Source organism: Cololabis saira, chromosome 11 (assembly GCF_033807715.1).
Source record: "Cololabis saira isolate AMF1-May2022 chromosome 11, fColSai1.1, whole genome shotgun sequence".
NCBI lineage: Eukaryota > Metazoa > Chordata > Actinopteri > Beloniformes > Belonidae > Cololabis > Cololabis saira.
In genome coordinates, this window is record NC_084597.1 from 14,129,957 (window position 1) to 14,148,514 (window position 18,558).

Genomic DNA, 18,558 nt, shown 5'->3' on the forward strand with positions numbered 1-18,558 from the left:
GCTCAGATGCTTGGCAACAGACAGTGCTTTCTCTGGTCTTTCCACCCCTTTATGCTGGGCCAGAGTGATCCGACTCTCGGTTTTCAGCTCCTGCAGTGTTGCCCGGATGGAAGCCGACTTGCATCTGTTGACGACTCCTGCCACAATGTTCTTCCTGAAGGTGTAATCCTTCTCCACCTTCAGTGGGGACACCACATATCGCTGAGCAGCCTTTGAGTACTGGTGTTTATGTTGCTCCTCACCTTTTGCAGTTTTAGCAGTTTCCCTGTTCACGTTACTGTTGTGATCCAGTGCAGCAAGACGCAGACGTGCTTCTAAACTGTCTCTCAGAAATTTCTTCCTCTTTGTGGCGTACTTTGTGTACAGGGAGTGAAGACTTTCCAGCTGTCCCGTATGAATGCCCAGTGTGGTTTTCTCCAATTTCTTCAGGAGCAGCTTGTCAAGCACAATCTTCTGCAGGTGCTGGAACGCTGCAGAGCTTGGGAGGAGCCACGGACGCTGGCTCTCTTCCTCAGGTGTGTAGGGAGGGTGCTCACACTTGGTCATGGTCTCACCAGATACCCAGTGGTGCACGTTTGTAATGTGACTCAGGAGTGAAATCCACTTCTCTTTTAACTTGGTCACACTTCCCTCACATGTTGTGACACAAAACCAGAGGTGGTTTGTGATCATTCGGATCCACTCAAACAACTCCTCGTTGTGACAGTGCAGGAGTCGTTTCTTGACGGACTTCACAATGTGCCAGAGGTCATATTCATGCTGTATGTATTTATATTCTTCGCGCATGACTCTCTGTACTGATGGGTGGCAGTCAGTTGCCAAAACAGATATGGTCACATCATGGTCTCCTAACTTGGAAAGGCACCTCTCCAGACCCTCCACCTCAAGCCAATAACTGTTCTTCACCTCTGTGACTGATACAGTTTCCTGCGCCACAACCAACTTCGACTTGGCGTCCAGGAGTGAGTAGGTTCCGTGTGTAGCACTGTGACCTGGGCTGTCATATCTGCCGTCTCCTGTCAGAGTTAACGGCTGGTCATATAGGGCACTCAGTACAGCCTCATTGTGTACTGTCCACGCATGGTTGACCTCTGGGATGACATAGGCCTTCTGTATGTTGAACCACTGTCTTTTTGAGATGGTTTCCAGACCAATGGTATCACACACCTCCATGAATGGACTACACTCATTTCCCGTGACAAACACAGCAGCAGGGACAGAAACATTACATTCCATTATTCCTCTAACTAAAGGCTGGGAATGCCACTGATAGTCATGGCCATCAATGCACTCGGTGTTAACCCTGAGGCCAAATCCACTTTTGGTGACTGTTGGTGACCTCACCAAACATTTGCCACAACCTTCCCAGTGGCACACACGGAAGAGCTTCAACAATTCTCCTGTTGACACTATACTTTTTCCTTCTTGAGAGACATCCTCATCCTCATCACTGACACTTTGCTCCTCATCACTGATGCTTCCTTCACCACTCAAGTCAAACTCATCCTCACTGACACTGTCTTGACTCACTTCCATCAAGCTCTCCTCCTCAGACTCTTCACAGCCCTCACTGCTAAGGTCGAGATCTTGCTGAGATGGTGGGGACCTCGCTGCGGCGTGGCCTTCCATAGATGATGTATGAGAGTATGTAGTAGAAGTAGGGTATGAATGGTCATTTTTGATGACTTGGTTGGTAACTATATCATCAGTTAAAGTGCCTGTGCAAACGTACTGCTTATTTCCTCCCTCTTGTGTGTGCTGCTCGAATGTATCAGTCTGGGTGCTGACACTGACTGACTGAATGTGGACACTGCCTGTCTTCTGCCCTACGTCCTCACTGATGTCAGCTTCTGGGGATTTGCTGCTGGCCACCAGTTGCATGCATGTCTGCTCAACCTGTTAACAAGATTTACTGTTTTTAGGTACCCAAATTATGTCGACAACCTTAACATGAAATACTTTGTACTGATATGCTGAATACATATTAAAGAATCATATACTGATACATGTGTTGTGTTGTTATTTTTTACAATAGCCATGCATTGAAAACTATCCAGTTATTCTTATATTTTGTTAAAGTGGTGGTTTCGGGCAATTGTTTTTGGTTCAATGTCTTTACCAGTTCTGGTTGTGGTGTGGGTTAAATCACTAAAAGTACTTAATTTTGGTGTTTTATTATCATGAAATTCACATGTGTAAATACCGGGAAAAATTAACTAAATTATTATGTTGATATCACATTTCTTGTTGAAACCAATGTATGGAATGTAGCAGCCAGAATCATATGTCAGTAGTTTTCTCCTCAGTGATCTGACGTCTTTTCTCAGTAGTGCCTATCCTCCCCTGTGAATGATATATTACTAGTTATTATACTTTTGTGACAATTTATACTAGTATTAATGTAAAGTTATTTCTTACATCCATGGGTAATAATGCACTTTGCTATTTCAGCAATATCCACCTTACTTCCACTAATGTGCAGTGTATTATGGAATTTACATCATTGCGCAGTGTATACTCAGGACATAGTATATTATAGTTATGGGTATATCTCCACTGCCTATTCTATTTTTATGTATGCTATTTATATTTTTATATTGAAGTTTATGTATTTTGTTGTATATAATTAATATAATATCTTTTAATTGGATTTCTTTTACGTACTTCATTGTTTTTGATTTGATTTGTGTCAAGTGGGTGCTGTAAAACTAATTTCCCTGTGATTAATGAAATACTCTAGTATCTTTATTATTATTAATAATGATAATATTAATCATAAGTATTATTATTGATAATCTAGTTTCTATTCTAATCTTAACTTTGATTTCTAAATGTGAGAGCGAGGGGGGGAGGGGGAGGGGCGGCACTGTCACTTGGGAAAAAAGTAAATTAATTTTATCACGGTGATGATTGCACACCATGTTGATGGACGCAGGTGTTGCTGCAGAGCAGAGGTGAACTTTTTTGACCGTGCTGTGGAGTATAAAAGCTACGTTTTTTTTATTGTTGTTTGAGTGGAAAATGGACGTAAAACCCAGAAGAAGTTGGATGCATTTCGTTGTATTGGAAAACACGATCTGTAAGTAAATCCTCTTTATTGGAAAAAGCGGACATTTTCATCATCGTGTGCAATAATGATTCATCACAAATAAGTGAAGTTAGCAACCAGAGGTAGCCTTTTTAATAGGCAAAAGGGGACACAAGACTTAGTTTTTTTTATTTGGCGTAATTGGTAATAGTTACCAGTAGGCTATTTGTGTCTAGAGACAGATATTTGACAGTATCTGTCATGAAGTAGTTGTTCAACGTTATTGCTGTCCAGATATTTGTGTGCATCAGCTGTTAGCTTCTCTTGTTTACGAAGCAGTATGGTGTGGAAAAACGTAGGTTTTGGCTGAATTGCTTTGTAGCCCGGATGTTTATAATAGATGTGGTTCATTTTTAATTTCTGACTGTCTTTTTGGCTGCTATATTGTATAGCTAAACTCTTCTGATGCAGAGATGATATGGAAATCTAGGGGGAGTGTCTGTGCTGTCAGCGACAGGTGTTATGAGTGCTGTTGTTTGGAATGAAAGATGTGTTCAATGCGGGAGATGTGAAACTTTATTTCAGTGATGATGATGTCAAACAGCTAGGTTTCTGTGACTGATGTTTTTGAATACTGCCTTTGCGTTAGGGGCTATTACCTGTCTCTTCCCTGCCTCTTTGGTGCGTCTCACTGCTCTTTCCTTGCGGCGGACTGATGACTGGCTGTCAGTGTGTACAGGGCGGTCTGTAGAGCACCAGTTATACTGAGAAAAATCAAAGACAGATGGCACAACCTCTGGCTTTAGTCTGTTGGTCCTGTGAATAACTAATTTGCCAGAGGTCTTGTCAAAGGTCTTTTCCTCAACATAATCTCCCTCCAAAAAGTGTTCACTGCAAACACGAGAGTCAGCGCCCATGGGCGGACTCTTCCTTTTCAGCGCCGTTAACCAGCACCGCAGTACTGCGCTCCGTTTCAGTGGCAGTTTATGGAAATGGACTGCTTTGTCCCTGCCCTTAACCCGGTAAAATTCATTATTACACCCAGGAGCAATGCAATAATGACCTCCGACTTGTCTTCTTCTGTCCTGTCGTGGCTCTTCCTCAGTCTCCATCTCGTCTGTCTGTCTCCGTCTTTGACTGTCTGTCAAATTATCTAGGCTACCTCTTTTACTCTGATCACTAATATAGATCACTGTCTTTATATACAACTGTCTTTATATGTCACTATCTCTATCTATAAATGTCTATCTTTCTCTATCTGGATCTTTTTCTGTCTCTATCTTCCTCTGTCTCTGTCTCTCACTACCTCTACCTCTACCTCTGTCTGTGGACTCCCGCGAAGCCAACCAACCCCGTGACGTCACGGCCAAGATGGCGGCGTCCGTGCTATGAAAGCTATAACGGGAGTTCTTTTTATTTTTTATTGTATTACGTTTTTCATGTTTATTACATAATTGGTGAATAGAGTGGATATCCATTTAGCAAATAATGTATACTTGACTGACTGCTTCATTTCCACTTTAAGGTCTGGTTAGGTTATTGCACCACTTTTGATTGGTTAGAAGTAGGAAATGCTTGTGGTTTTGCTAAAAATAATAATTTCACATCACTTACGCCACCTCCGTCGTCATGGTGACAGCAAACAACATGGTTAAATACTCAAATATACGTTAAATACTAGAAAACACGGTTAAATACTCACCGTCAAAATACTGTTAAAAATCATTTAAACACTAATAAAACACTGTTAAAACAGCGTTAAAAACATGCTTTTACAAACTGACAGTAACAAACAGTAACTTGTGCATCAAAAACTCATAACTTAGCCACTATAATAAAGAATAATATATACATAATAATAATAATGTAATAATCCGTGTATGTATCACCCATTGACTTCCCCATTGACTTCACATACACTATACAATATCAATGTACAATATCCGTGGTGCTCACACGGAATTATAGCATTTCCGTGTTGGTGCCACGGAAAATAGTGGTGAGAGGTCATGGGCATTTCACGGATTTTTGTGAGATCAGGTTGGGGTTTTCACACCGGAGTAGCACCAGTTTTCTTGGTTCCAGACTGATGTGTTCTTCACATCAGGCTATTTGAAAAAACAAGAGCTAGATCCAAGTTTGGTATCACTTCTGAACCTGGACTGGATCGACTTTAGTGGAAAAGGCCTGTTAATGGGCTTATTGAAGACTGGTGACCTTTCCAAGGCTTTACCAAACAGCTGGGATAAAACTCTGAATTATTGACAAGAATTCACAGACATCTCGCAAAACAAAAACCGGAATGCTTTTCAATTGATATTTTCCAGTAATGTAAAAGAAACAATAATGTCCAATAAAAATTAACTTTTAACTGCACTTAGTCTGCAGTTTACAGCACTTTACTTGATTGTTTTTCTTCTGCAAATGATTTTAAATTTTAATGTGGATTAACGCGAACTCTCCCTTACGAATAAATAAAAGCCTAAAAAAAAACATATCATTCTTGTGTTCATATTATCCAACTCCAGGAAAGCGGCGGCAACAACCACAACATAGATTATTATTTTTCATGTATGCTTACAGATTCACCGAAAAGCAAAATAGAAATACTTTATGCAATCCCATTTCCCAAAGTGAAACTTTATAGGAAGGACTCTGGTACAATAGCAAGTGTCTCTTACCTGCCACCCACGGAGAAATCAGAGATGGCATAAAAATATGAGCGCAACACTTTGGCATCTTTGAAAAACTCGTCCCCAAAGGTATTGAGCCTATTCAAAGAGATGAGCAGGTCGGTGGCTGTCACCCATTCCTGGAAAAGAAAAAAAGAAGGTAATAAGATACGACTAACAAAGCGAGTGAAAAAACCCTAACAAGCTGAAAAAGGAAAAACAACCCTCTCATTTTGCAGACTGAATGGGAAGGGGATGGAACCACAGGGACAGTTTGTGGGATGCTGCACTTTGAGAAGGCACAATCAGGGAGTAAGAAGGGCAAGAACACAATGGTCTTTGGTGAAGAGAAGCAAAAGAGGAAAGATTATGTAAAGCTGAGGGAAAACAAGAGATTAGCTGAAATGGGGAGTCGGTGGATCAACAGATAGGGGTTGTTGTGCAGCATCAGGAAATGGCTTGATCATTGAGCGATAGAGGTGAAAAAAGACGGGGATTAATGAGGACAAAAGCTGAAAACATGAAAATACAAATGTTGATGCACCACTTTGCTATAACTGATTACACTTGGTAAACTCCCAATCCTGATATGATATGAGCTGCTCCCTTTAAACCTACTGCAAAGATAGATGGGGTGAAACAACTGTAGAAGAAGGGGCACACCAAAAAAAGATAAAGCAGAATGAAAGGAAATGGGGAGTACAAAAGTGGAGTGGAAGATAAGTGAGGCCACAGAGAACAAATGAGGGTCCATATCCACAAACACAAGCAACTTTAAAACAAATAGCTGCACACAAACTTTTTGTTTCTCAGCTGGTTTGGGAAAAACTTGCAAAACTCTTGAAGAAACTCTCAAGAGAAAACGTTGAAGTGGGGCAGCGGGGGATCCGGATCGGATGGGTGGTGAAGCTCATCAGATTATTAGGCCCTATTGTATCTGTAGGAATTTTTAGGGCCCGAGCACTTGCAGTGCGAAGGCCCTATTGTATTTGCAGGAATTCTTCTCCTTCTTCTTCTTCTTCTTATTGTTCTGACAAAAGGAAGGCCTTTTTGCCCCCCTAAACGCGCCCAAAAAGTCACCAAATTTTGCACGCAAGCCAGGCCTGGCAAAAAATTTGATATTTAATGGTTTGCATTCATGGGCGTGGCAAAATGGCTCAACAGCGCCGCCTTGAAAACTTTGTGCCTCAAGCCCCACGATACGGTTTGACGTACATGCACAAAAATCGGTACACACCTGTATCATGTCGCAACTTAAAGAAAAGTCTCTTGGCGTCATGCCCGAAACCAAACAGGAAGTCGGCCATTTTGAACATTCTGAATTAATTGCATAATTTTGGAGCAATATATGCCATTCCTTCGAGAATTAATACGGCCCGAACCGTATCGTGAACCCAGATGTGTTATACATCAAAATGTGCGTCTCCATCCTGCGACTATGCACATTACTTTTCTCTTTCAAAAGTGTTACCGTGGCGACGCTAGACGCCATAAGGCGCGCCCCCCTTCATCTGATTGGTCCATAGTTGATAGTTCCCCAAAAGTCACCAAATTTTGCATGCAAGGCAGGCCTGGCGATAAATTTGATATTTCACGGTTTGTATTAATGGGCGTGGCAAAATGGCTCAACAGCGCCCCCCGGAAAACTTTGTGCCTCAAGCCCCACAATACGGTTTGACGTACATGCACGAAAATCGGTACACACCTGTATCATGACGCAACTTAAAGAAAAGTCTCTTGGCGCCATGGCCGAAACCGAACAGGAAGTCGGCCATTTTGATTTAATTCTGTAATTTTGGCGCAATTTATGCCATTCTTTCGGCAATTAATACGGCCCGAACCGTAACGTGCACCCAGGTGTGTTATACATCAAAATGTGCATCTTCATCTTGCGACTACGCGCATTACTTTTCTCAGTCAAAAACGTTACCGTGGCGACTATATATGCCAAAAAGCGCGCCCCCAGTTCATCTGGTTGGTCCATATTTGATAGTTCCTACTTTCTGCCATAACTTTTGAATGGTTTTACATAAAGACTCCTGGGTGGTGTCATCGGACTCGGTATTGAGTACTTGACCTTCATTGGCCTTAATTAGCCCCGCCCCTTTTTCTGATTGGTCAATATTTGATAGTCCCTATTTTCTACTATAACTTTTGAATGGTTTGACATAGAGTCGTGGGTAGTGTCATCGAACTCGGTTTTGAGTATTTGACCTTCATTGGCATGAATAAGCCCCGCCCCTTCTTCTGATTGGTCGACATTTCATAGATCCTATTTTCTTCAATAGCTTTTGAATAGTTTGACATAAAGACTCGTGGGTGGTGTCATCGGACTCAGTTTTTAGTCCTTGAACATAATTTCTGCAAATTAGCCCCGCCCCTTCATCTGATTGGTCGATATCTGATAGTTCCTACTTTCTGCCATAACTTTTGAATGGTTTGGTATAGAGAGTCGTGGCTGGTGTCATCCGCTAAATGTCCAGGTCTGAAGAATCTACATGCAAGTCATACAAGCGCTTCCACTGCAGCACGCCTGAATGTGCACAAGGGTGCGAGGGCCCGTTCATCGCTGCTTGCAGCTTTAATTCCTTTTGGATTTTGAGAGACCTGTGCTGTCAACTCGGATCAAAACTTCATTGAAAATGCAAAGTTAAAGGGAAGAAAAAACTAAAGAATTCAACGCTAATATAGAGCTTCCTTTAATTATATCTGTCGTTTTTCTCATAAATGTATGACATTTGTTTAGAGCAGGGCAAAATTCAGAAAGAAAATATTTTATTGATTCAATTGAATAGTTTACCAAAACATGCATAAATTCTTGAAAGTGATCAGTCCCATACCCCACCCCCAAACCCAGCCTCCCCAAAGAACTAAGACATTTCTTCAGTTGCTGGGAAGAGGTACAGTCAACATCATTTTCCTGCAGCATCTCACATGATAAGAATAAGGGCTGCTGAAAAAAGACATTCAAGATGCAGTGACATTTCACATCGATTGAGCCCTTTTTACAGTCAAAGCCTCAGTTCATCCACATGCTGAATACGATCGACCTCGGCAATACACTTCCTCTTTGTTGTTTACTTTAGAATAAATCGAGTATGAAAGATAAGATTGGACTTTATTTACTTGTGTAATTAAGAATAATTCCTAAAAAAAACTTGGAACTTTTTCTTTTACTTCAATTTAGAGAAAATAAATGTCAGATGATGGATGGATGGATGGATGGATGGATGGATGGATGGATGGATGGATGGATGGATGGATATTTAAATTTTAAGTCGTATAATTTTTTTTATGTCAAAATATCAGCTGAAAAATTCATATTTGTTTGCTAGATTTAGCACGTATTGATAGCTTCCTGTGTTCTCCGGTTCCTGTTATAGGGCAAACAAAGTTTGGACTCTAGTTCTGTTTGTCTCTTGGGACTGTTGTGTACCAAATCGTCCTAAAACTAATCCTACATGTAAACCGTTTGGGATGAATTTTAAAAATTATTAAAGTTTGTTTCCCCAATGTCATTAACTTAGTCAAGACTTTATAAATGTTCAAATTGATCTGAATCAAATTTTCAGGAGTGTTATCCTAAACAACTCTGGATTTAAGAAGTATTCCGTGTTCAATGTTTAAACACATTTTATCTAAGACGCAGGAATTTAAGGTAAACTTTTGTCAGAACCAAAGAAAAATGAGCTTTGATGGAGCATGAAGAAAAGCATTTTTACTTTTCTCTTCCAATACTTTTCTTGCAAAATAGAATAGTTAGGGTCTTTTTGTTCAGAGAGAGAGGCAAATGGCTTAATTGGTAGAGAGGAAGAAATGAAATAAAGATGACACTTCTTGGCCCTTTGAGAATTTCTTCCCAGGTACCTGCTGTGATCGCTCTCAGCTTTAAATAGCCTGAAGAGCGCCGTGGAAAAAATATAGAAAGAAGTTAACTTTTTAAAAAGGGCTTCGTCTTTGGAGTCTTGTTTTCTCAGTGCGACCGTGCGGATTAAACAACGATTGGTGTCTGCAGTTCCAAGATACTTGCCTGAAAGGTCTTAGATTCACTCAAACATGTGGCACTAGACACAAACATTGGTTTTGTGTCTATGCCTCATTTATATATACATCTGGCCCCGGGTAAACATCTGCATTAAAGTATTTACTGAGTAATAAAACTATATTCAACAAGTCGCTCGTTCAGACAGAGATTTCTCGGTCATGACTTTTCCTATAAACGATTAAGACTTGTTGGCTGAACACTTAATTTTAAAATCAACATCCTCATCCCTCCGGATATTGGCTTCCTCTTTAAGACCAAAAGTCTGAAAATCAGGACAATTGCATTCCTGTTCGTAGTTAATGTGATTCAAATTCAAAAAATATGGTCATGTGGTGATGATCTTTAGTTAGCACTAAACTAATCTCATGAATATGAATTAAAAAAATAAAATACATGAGATTCATGACTTCATCCCTGCTTTTGAGTCAGACCTTCAGCTCAATCAAATTGTTTTAGATATGTTATTTCTCACGCACAATAAAAGCAAATATTGTGCTTGATTTATCATCCTGTGGGGGATTATTATAATGTGGAAGAGTTATTAGTTATGCTTGATGAAACAGTGCTAACTATGTAATAGTCCCAAATATCACTTACGGCTCTGAAAGGAAGCAGTTTCTTTGGATTAATTAGTAGTCAGCCCATTACTTACGATTTGTGCAAACCACAGCAAAAGCTTAATTAACTTTGATTCACACTCCCTTGGAATTTGGGCTCACAATGGTACAATGATGCTGACATAGGAAGAGGTGCAGAGAGTGGCAATGAGCCAGTCCTTTTCTAAAGGTAATGGCTGTCTAATGATAGAGCGCACAGGTTCTCACACATAGAACTGCATCAAGCCTCACACCAGACATATTTTGATGACATACTGCTGCAGAGGACATCTTTGGGCTTATAACCTTCACCTTCACCTCTAAAGTCCCCTCTTCCTCCTTTTTCCTGCATCTTTCGCTCCATTTCTACGCATTTCCTTCGGTGCTGAGGGGCTGCAGGCAATCGCAGGAAAGAGAGCGGCGTCCCTCATTCCAAAGTTAATAACTTTTTAATTTAATTGCTTAAGTTCACTGTGCCCTTAATATGTATCCCCCACCCTGCTTCCACTCATTGGCATTCAACGCTGTAGCTCCAATTTGCCACACAGATTTCTGGAGTGAAAGGGAGGGTGTGCGAGAGAGGATGGACCGGTGGCAGCAGCGCCAGACAAAACGTTTTAATGGATGACTGAACAAATTAAATTTAAATTCATTCAGCAGCTTTCATCTTTCCCTGATTATTTTTTCAAAAAAGAGCTTTACAAACTTGACAACAGCGCTTCCTTTGAAGTAAGTGTTACTTTAGAGAAAACATCTAATTGCCATGTTAGAAGGTGAGTGCTGTTTATTTCCAATGAAAATTTCATTTGCCAATAAAACACGGTACATTAAATAATTGATATTAACAAAGCGCTTCATATTTATGACAAAATGTACAGAAAACACTAAAGTGACTGAGTTTTGTTTTATTTTTTGAAGTCTTTTACTCAACCTCTAAAAATGGCAAGAAGATGTATTATAAAAGCACAGATTAGGAGTGTAAAGTCTCCATATTAAAACTCCACTGACTGAGACCCGAGCAGCAAACCTGCAATGGGATTAAAATGCTAATAAAACAGGCAGAATGCAATTTCTGTATTAAGTCTCATAAAATATGTATAGCGCTTCCTGAGCCATAAGCAAAGGAAATGGCACTGTGATGCAGCACAAGGAGGGAAACGTTTCTTTTCACGCTCTGTTGACAGTCTATACAGGGTGTTGTTTTAACCCCTGAACCCCTGAGCTTCTACTTGCAGAAGTCATGTATTCAACCATTATCTGTACGTGAAGCATTTTTGAAAACATGCGTTTTTAGAGAGATATTTTGTGACCAACCTCATTTGTGCTATTGATGCAAATCAAAGATTGATATCTCTTAATTATCCCTGGATACCTTTTATTGTATATGGCACTTAATGCAACAGCTGTCAAAAGGCTTTGAGCATTTTGAATGGATATTGTGGTCAAAAAAACATTGAAAGAAGTCCCTCAGCATCCTAGGAATCAGTGATATCAGAACACAGAAATTTTCCCCAATCACTGGGCCGAGGACCGGTATCGGGCCGTGGGTCATTTGGTACTGGGCCACAAAACAAAAACCCACAAACCTTTTTAAAAAGATATGTCAATATTCATTTCATTAACCTTCTGGTATTTAATTTTGGAAATACTTCAGTTATGTCTGTGCCTCACTCGCGCTTTCTTGATTCAGTTGTTTAAATGCATCAGTGAGGCTGCAAGTTTACCTTCACAAAAATGATCCAAAAAGAAGAGAAAAAAACAAAAATCGAGACTCCAGAAGGGTCATAGAAAACCAGCAAAACGAAAGCTGCATTTAAAAGAAAATATCAAGACTAGTACTTAAATTATGGTTAATTGCAACAGGTGACTCACAGTCCACATCCATTCTATATTACCATGTAATATATTGAGTCCGTCTCGCCAATCAAGCCATGCAACAAACAAAACTAAAACAAGTTTGGTGTTTTGGTGAGTAGATATGGATGTGATTATAATGTATTGGAAATGAAATGATTAATTATTAGAATTAAATTAAGATCTAATCCATCTCTCTTTTAATCTCACCTAAAAATTGCTGAGACAAAGCCCTCAACTTCAGGTGTTTTCCTTTAAATTCATAAATTATTGTGGCGGATCAAAAGATTGATATAACAAAAAAGAGTGGCATTCATTTATTTTTTAATAGACTTGAGAAGATGCAGTCCTATCCATTTACATCCACTTGGCAACATTCACCAGCTTCGCTGTGGCAACATCCTTGCTGCTAATGTTAGCTGGGGCTGCGCTCGCGACCGTGTGCTTTCCACAAAGAAATCATAACTTTACCTTTATCAACGGTGCCGTTTTAAAAATGTAAATTCCCCTCACTGGACCGACAACTTTCACATGCTCCTCCATTTTAACTTCTCTTCTACATGACTGTAATTAGGGCCCGAGCACTTACAGTGCGAAGGCCCTATTGTATCTGTAGGAATTCATTCTTTCTTTCTTTCTTTCTTTCTTTCTTTCTTTTTAGGGCCCGAGCACCTTCAGTGCGAAGGCCCTATTGTATCTGTAGGAATCTTTCTTTCTTTCTTTCTTTCTTTCTTTCTTTCTTTCTTTCTTTCTTTCTTTCTTTCTTTCTTTCTTTCTTTCTTTCTTTCTTTCTTTCTTTCTTTCTTTCTTTCTTTCTTTCTTTCTTTCTTTCTTTCTTTCTTTCTTCTGACGAAAGGAGGGCCTTTTTGCCCCCCTACACGTGCCCAAAAAGTCACCAAATTTTGCACGCAAGCCAGGCCTGGCGAAAAATTTGATATTTAATGGATTGCATTAATGGGCGTTGCAAAATGGTTCAACAGTGCCCCCTTGAAAACTTTGTGCCTCAAGCCCCACGATACGGTTTGACGTACATGCACGAAAATCGGTACACACCTGTATCATGTCGCAACTTAAAGAAAAGTCTCTTGGCGTCATGGCCGAAACCGAACAGGAAGTCGGCCATTTTGAATTAATCGTGTCATTTTGGCGAAATTTATGCCATTCCTTTGGCAGTTAATACGGCCCGAACCGTAATGTGCACCCAGGCGTGTTATACATCAAAATGTGCGTCTCCATCTTCCGACACCACGCATTACTTTTCTCTTTCAAAAGCATTACCGTGGCGACGCTAGACGCCAAAAGGCGCGCCCACCCTTCATCTGATTGGTTCAGACAGAAAAAACTTTGTGCCTCAAGCCCCATAATACGGTTTGACGTACATGCACAAAAATCGGTACACACCTGTATCATGGCCCAACTTGAAGGTGACCTATTATGGCATTTAATGTATATTTTAAACAGGCCTTGAATGTCTTAAAAACAACTAAAGCTTGTTTTTTCTACATGAAACAGAAATTCAGCCTGTGGGCCATGTCTCTAGTTTTACCGCTTCTAACCTCTTTTTCTGTGCTTCATTTTAGGGGCGGGGGGGTTATGATAATGAGGCTCTGCGCTGATTGGCTGCTTGAATGACGTGTAGGAGGGGAGGAGGAGACAAAGCCTCGCTCCGGCCAGAGCAGCGGCTCCGTACACAAAGCCTGTCGTCTCCCATGCGAGCGAGCTTCAGTGACAAAATCAATTCCATTGCTTTATTTTCAGCTGGATGCGATAGTCGGACGCTGGGATATTAAGCCTGATTTACGGTTCTGCGTTAAATCGACGCATACCCTACGCCGTAGGTTCTGCATTGGTGTAACGCAGACCATAAAGCAGCCTTTAGTCACCTTTAGTCACACTGGAACATTTAATTTAATTCTAAACAGTTACACCAGTTATTTACTCCGATTCCTCATTTCATTTCATATGTTACAAGACAAATTAATCATGTTAACGGTAAAGAAATCACAACACTGAATTTTCACAAATGAAAACTTTATTGTTAATGTGACGACCCTCTTTACCTTCCTGCCTTGTGGCTGGTCTTCCCCTTTGCAGGTGGCAGTGGGAGGAGCTGAGGGTCATCAGAGAAGTGGCAGCACCTGTGCTCAATGAGCTTTTAAAAAGCTCTGGCTGCTCACTTCTCCCCCCTCTCTCATCCCTGAGGCAGCATTTTGTTTGTGGTTTGGTTTGGCTTTAGTTTTACACCTTACACACATACACCCACATTGTTTCCCGCATGCACTCACTTACACCACTGATCTACTGACTACACACGCCATATTTAATTAAGGTTCTTCTTTTAGCTTTATTATTTGGTATTATTTAATAAAATCTATGTTTGATTGACTTTCCTTGTGTTGCGTCTCCCTCTTTGTCATGGCCGTGCAGCCCGGTTCGTGACAAGTGGGGGCTCGTCCAAGGTTTGAGTTGTTTCAGGCTGTTTGGTGCCCTAAATGATTTGGGGATTTATTTGAGTGCATGGCATCAGCTATGGTGATGTCCAGTGTACCCTGTGTTTGGGAGATGCAGTTTTGAATAGGAAAGTTAATTTTGTTCTTTAGTTTGGCTGTTGTTCAGTTGGAGGTTTGTCCTGCGTTCAGAGTTTTCTTATTTTAGTTTGAGTTGGAGATTGCCGGTAGTCCTGTTATCGGTTTTGTTTGGGTATAGGTTTACCTTTTGGTTTTTCTTATTTAGTGGGGAAAGTGCGTGGTCCGACGGCCCATTGCGTGGCTGGCCCTGTGCTGACCCTTCTTTTGTTCTTTTTGGCTGGGATCTCCAACAACTCTTTGTTTCATTACTTTTGGGTTAACCTTTTCCCTTTTGTTTTTGAAAAATAGCGGGGAAGCTCCAAACCCAGCTGGGGGATGTGATTGCTCGGTTTGTGTTCATCAAGGTCGACACTGTGAAGTCCGCTGGTCTCCACCAGTCACCTGCCGGCGGGGCCTCGGCTGCAGGTGGCCCGGACAGACCTGGAACCGCGCAACTGCCATCATGGTCCAGTTTGCAACAGGACCGTGTCTGGACTTGTTTGTCCGCACTTTTGTGTGTCCCACACTTTTGTGTCCCGGACTTTTGGGTGGGCGTCGCACTTTGGTGGGCATCGCACTTTGGTGGGCGTCGCACTTTGGTGGGCGTCGCACTTTGGTGGGCGTCGCACTTGTGGTGGGCGTCGCACTTGTGGTGGGCGTCGCACTTGTGGTGGGCGTCGCACTTGTGGTGGGCGTCGCACTTGTGGTGGGCGTCGCACTTGTGGTGGGCGTCGCACTTGTGGTGGGCGTCGCACTTGTGGTGGGCGTCGCACTTGTGGTGGGCGTCGCACTTGTGGTGGGCGTCGGACGTTGGTTGAGTCCCGGACGTTGGTTGAGTCCCGGACGTTGGTTGAGTCCCGGACGTTGGTTGAGTCCCGGACGTTGGTTGAGTCCCGGACGTTGGTTGAGTCCCGGACGTGGTTTGTGTGCCGGACTTGTTTGTTTGGTCCCCTGAAAAACTGTTCCATTTGAAGCGATGATTTTAATGTGGTAGCAGATGCATTGTCGCGGGCTCCAGTTTTAATATTGCCTGCATGTGGTTTATGGTTTTTTTTCTTTTCTTATAGGCAGGTGTTTGGGGACGGAGGTCCTGGGACCTTCGTCTTATGGGGGGGGGTGTGACGACCCTCTTTACCTTCCTGCCTTGTGGCTGGTCTTCCCCTTTGCAGGTGGCAGTGGGAGGAGCTGAGGGTCATCAGAGAAGTGGCAGCACCTGTGCTCAATGAGCTTTTAAAAAGCTCTGGCTGCTCACTTCTCCCCCCTCTCTCATCCCTGAGGCAGCATTTTGTTTGTGGTTTGGTTTGGCTTTAGTTTTACACCTTACACACATACACCCACATTGTTTCCCGCATGCACTCACTTACACCACTGATCTACTGACTACACACGCCATATTTAATTAAGGTTCTTCTTTTAGCTTTATTATTTGGTATTATTTAATAAAATCTATGTTTGATTGACTTTCCTTGTGTTGCGTCTCCCTCTTTGTCATGGCCGTGCAGCCCGGTTCGTGACAGTTAAAAAAATAAAACATACGTTTTATATAAATAACATGTATGTACTCTTGCTGGCTCAAGGAAGGACCGTGTGTTTTCTGAAGGTGTCGTTGAAAAGCTTCAGGTGCATTGCTTGGAAGATCTGAAATCATAAACAAAAAAAAATGTATTACTAATAGAGCTCCGGTGTTACTTTACACTGGAGCCGCCGGGGCCCGGGGCTGCTCACCGGTCCGGTCCTATGAGGAGTCCCGGTGTGTGGCCCCGGTGCTCCGGCAGCTCCGTGAGCGGCCCCGGTGCTCCGGAGCTGAGCTAAATACTTAATCCATGCAACCCATACTTGTAGAAAGATATAAATAACATCAAAAAATTAACGTCACTTACCGCTGACTCGTGTGCAGTTGCTGGGTTCGTACTGCTGCTACTGATCCTTTTATCAGGGTAAATGTCGATGCAAAACCTAATTTCTACCGTCCCCTCGCTGTGGAAACATTCACCGCTGCTGAACAATGGCTGAAGCTCCAGCCGGTGGAGAGAGTTGTGGGCGTGGTTTCAGCAGCGGAGGTCGACCTATGGAAATGAGCGCCTATGGTGACGTCACCGTAGGCGCTGATTCAGAACAGCCCATAGAAAGTCACGTGACACTGGAAGGACCCTCCGGGCGGGGGAACAGACCCTGCATAAATTCATGGGATTTCATCTTCCCTCTGCTGGCAGGGTGAGGGGAAACCACTTTATATATGTTAAAACAAGAAAAAACGTGTTTTTCATAATAGGTCCCCTTTAAAGAAAAGTCTCTTGGCGCCATGGCCGAAACCGAACAGGAAGTCTGCTATTTTGAATTAATTGTGTAATTTTGGCGCAATTTATGCCATTCCTTTGGCAATTAATATGGCCCGAACCGTAACGTGCACCCAGGTGTGTTATACATCAAAATGTGCGTCTCCATCCTGCGACAACACGCATTACTTTTCTCTTTCAAAAGCGTTACCGTGGCGACGCTAGACGCCAAAAAGCGCGCCCCCCCCTTCATCTGATTTATCCATATTTGATAGTTCCCCAAAAGTCACCAAATTTTGCCTGCAAGCCAGGCCTGGCGATAAATTTGATATTTCATGGTTTGCATTAATGGGCGTGGCCTAACGGCTCAACAGCGCCCCCTAGAATACTTTTCTCTGACATAACTTTTGAATGGTTTGATATAAAGAGTCGTGGGTGATGTCATCGGACTCGGTATTGAGTCATTGAGCTTCATTAGCCTGAATTAGCCCTGCCCCTTCTTCTGATTGGTTCTCCCTATTTTCTGTTATAACTTTTGAATGGTTTGACATAAAGACTCGTGGGTGATGTCATCAGATTCAGTTTTGAGCCCTTACCATAATTGGTGAGCATTAGCCCCGCTCCTTCTTCTGATTGGTTTGCCTATTTTCTGCTATAACTTTTGAATGGTTTGACATAGAGAGTCGTGGGTGGTGTCATCAGACTCTGTATTGAGTCCTTGACCTTCATTGGCCTGAACTAGCCCCGCCCCTTCTTCTGATTGGTTTTCCCTATTTTCTGTTATAACTTTTGAATGGTTTGACATAGGAAGTTGTGGGTGGTGTTTATTTCTGATATGCTTATGGGGGGCGGTGGCTATGAGTGCGAGGGCCCGTTCATCGATGCTCGCAGCTTTAATTTTTCTGTTTTTTTGTATTCTATTTCTGATGTTTTGTGTAATTGTTCTTTTGTGTTCATAAATTATAATTATTATTATCATGAGCCTAACAAATGTACAGTAAGATAATTCATTCACATGCTAGAAATATGACACCATTTGTATCCTTTTCCTTTATTAGCCAAAATGTGAAAAAAAAATCAGTCCTGCAATAAAATGTGCCTTTAGCCAAAAGAAAATATTTACTAATTTTAATTATGCAGTACAAACCATGCTTTCATCTTCAAGTTCTGCAGACGACAACTTATGAGCCAGAACATGCCAACTGGATAGGTGAACAAGTAAAAACATAATATGAACCATTGATATTCATGTCAAACAATTTCATTTAAACTGAGACATCCCACAGCTGAAATAGATATGATGTATGTTCTTGGGCATGGATTCACTAATTCAAACTGAAAACACGGACAATTGACTAAATAGTTTTTAAGTGACACCTTAAGTCGATCATGACATATCTGATTTGGTTGACTTCACTTTTTTCAAATTCAGTGTTTCTGCTATATTCACATAGGAAAAACTAGTTAATAAGAAACTAGAACACAGCGATACTGGTAAAATAAAGTCAATCTAATTTATA

The 18,558-nt window shown here is 41.6% G+C and overlaps 1 protein-coding gene across 1 annotated transcript in view; it reads right to left on the reverse strand.

The window, feature by feature from the left end:
- The window catches only part of lamc3 (laminin, gamma 3), a 265,101-nt gene that overhangs the window by 214,585 nt on the left and 31,958 nt on the right, over positions 1-18,558 (reverse strand). The window contains exon 3 of the mRNA XM_061733782.1: positions 5,710-5,840. Within this exon, the coding sequence (XP_061589766.1) occupies positions 5,710-5,840 (131 nt within the window). The remainder of the gene's footprint in view (positions 1-5,709; positions 5,841-18,558) is intronic.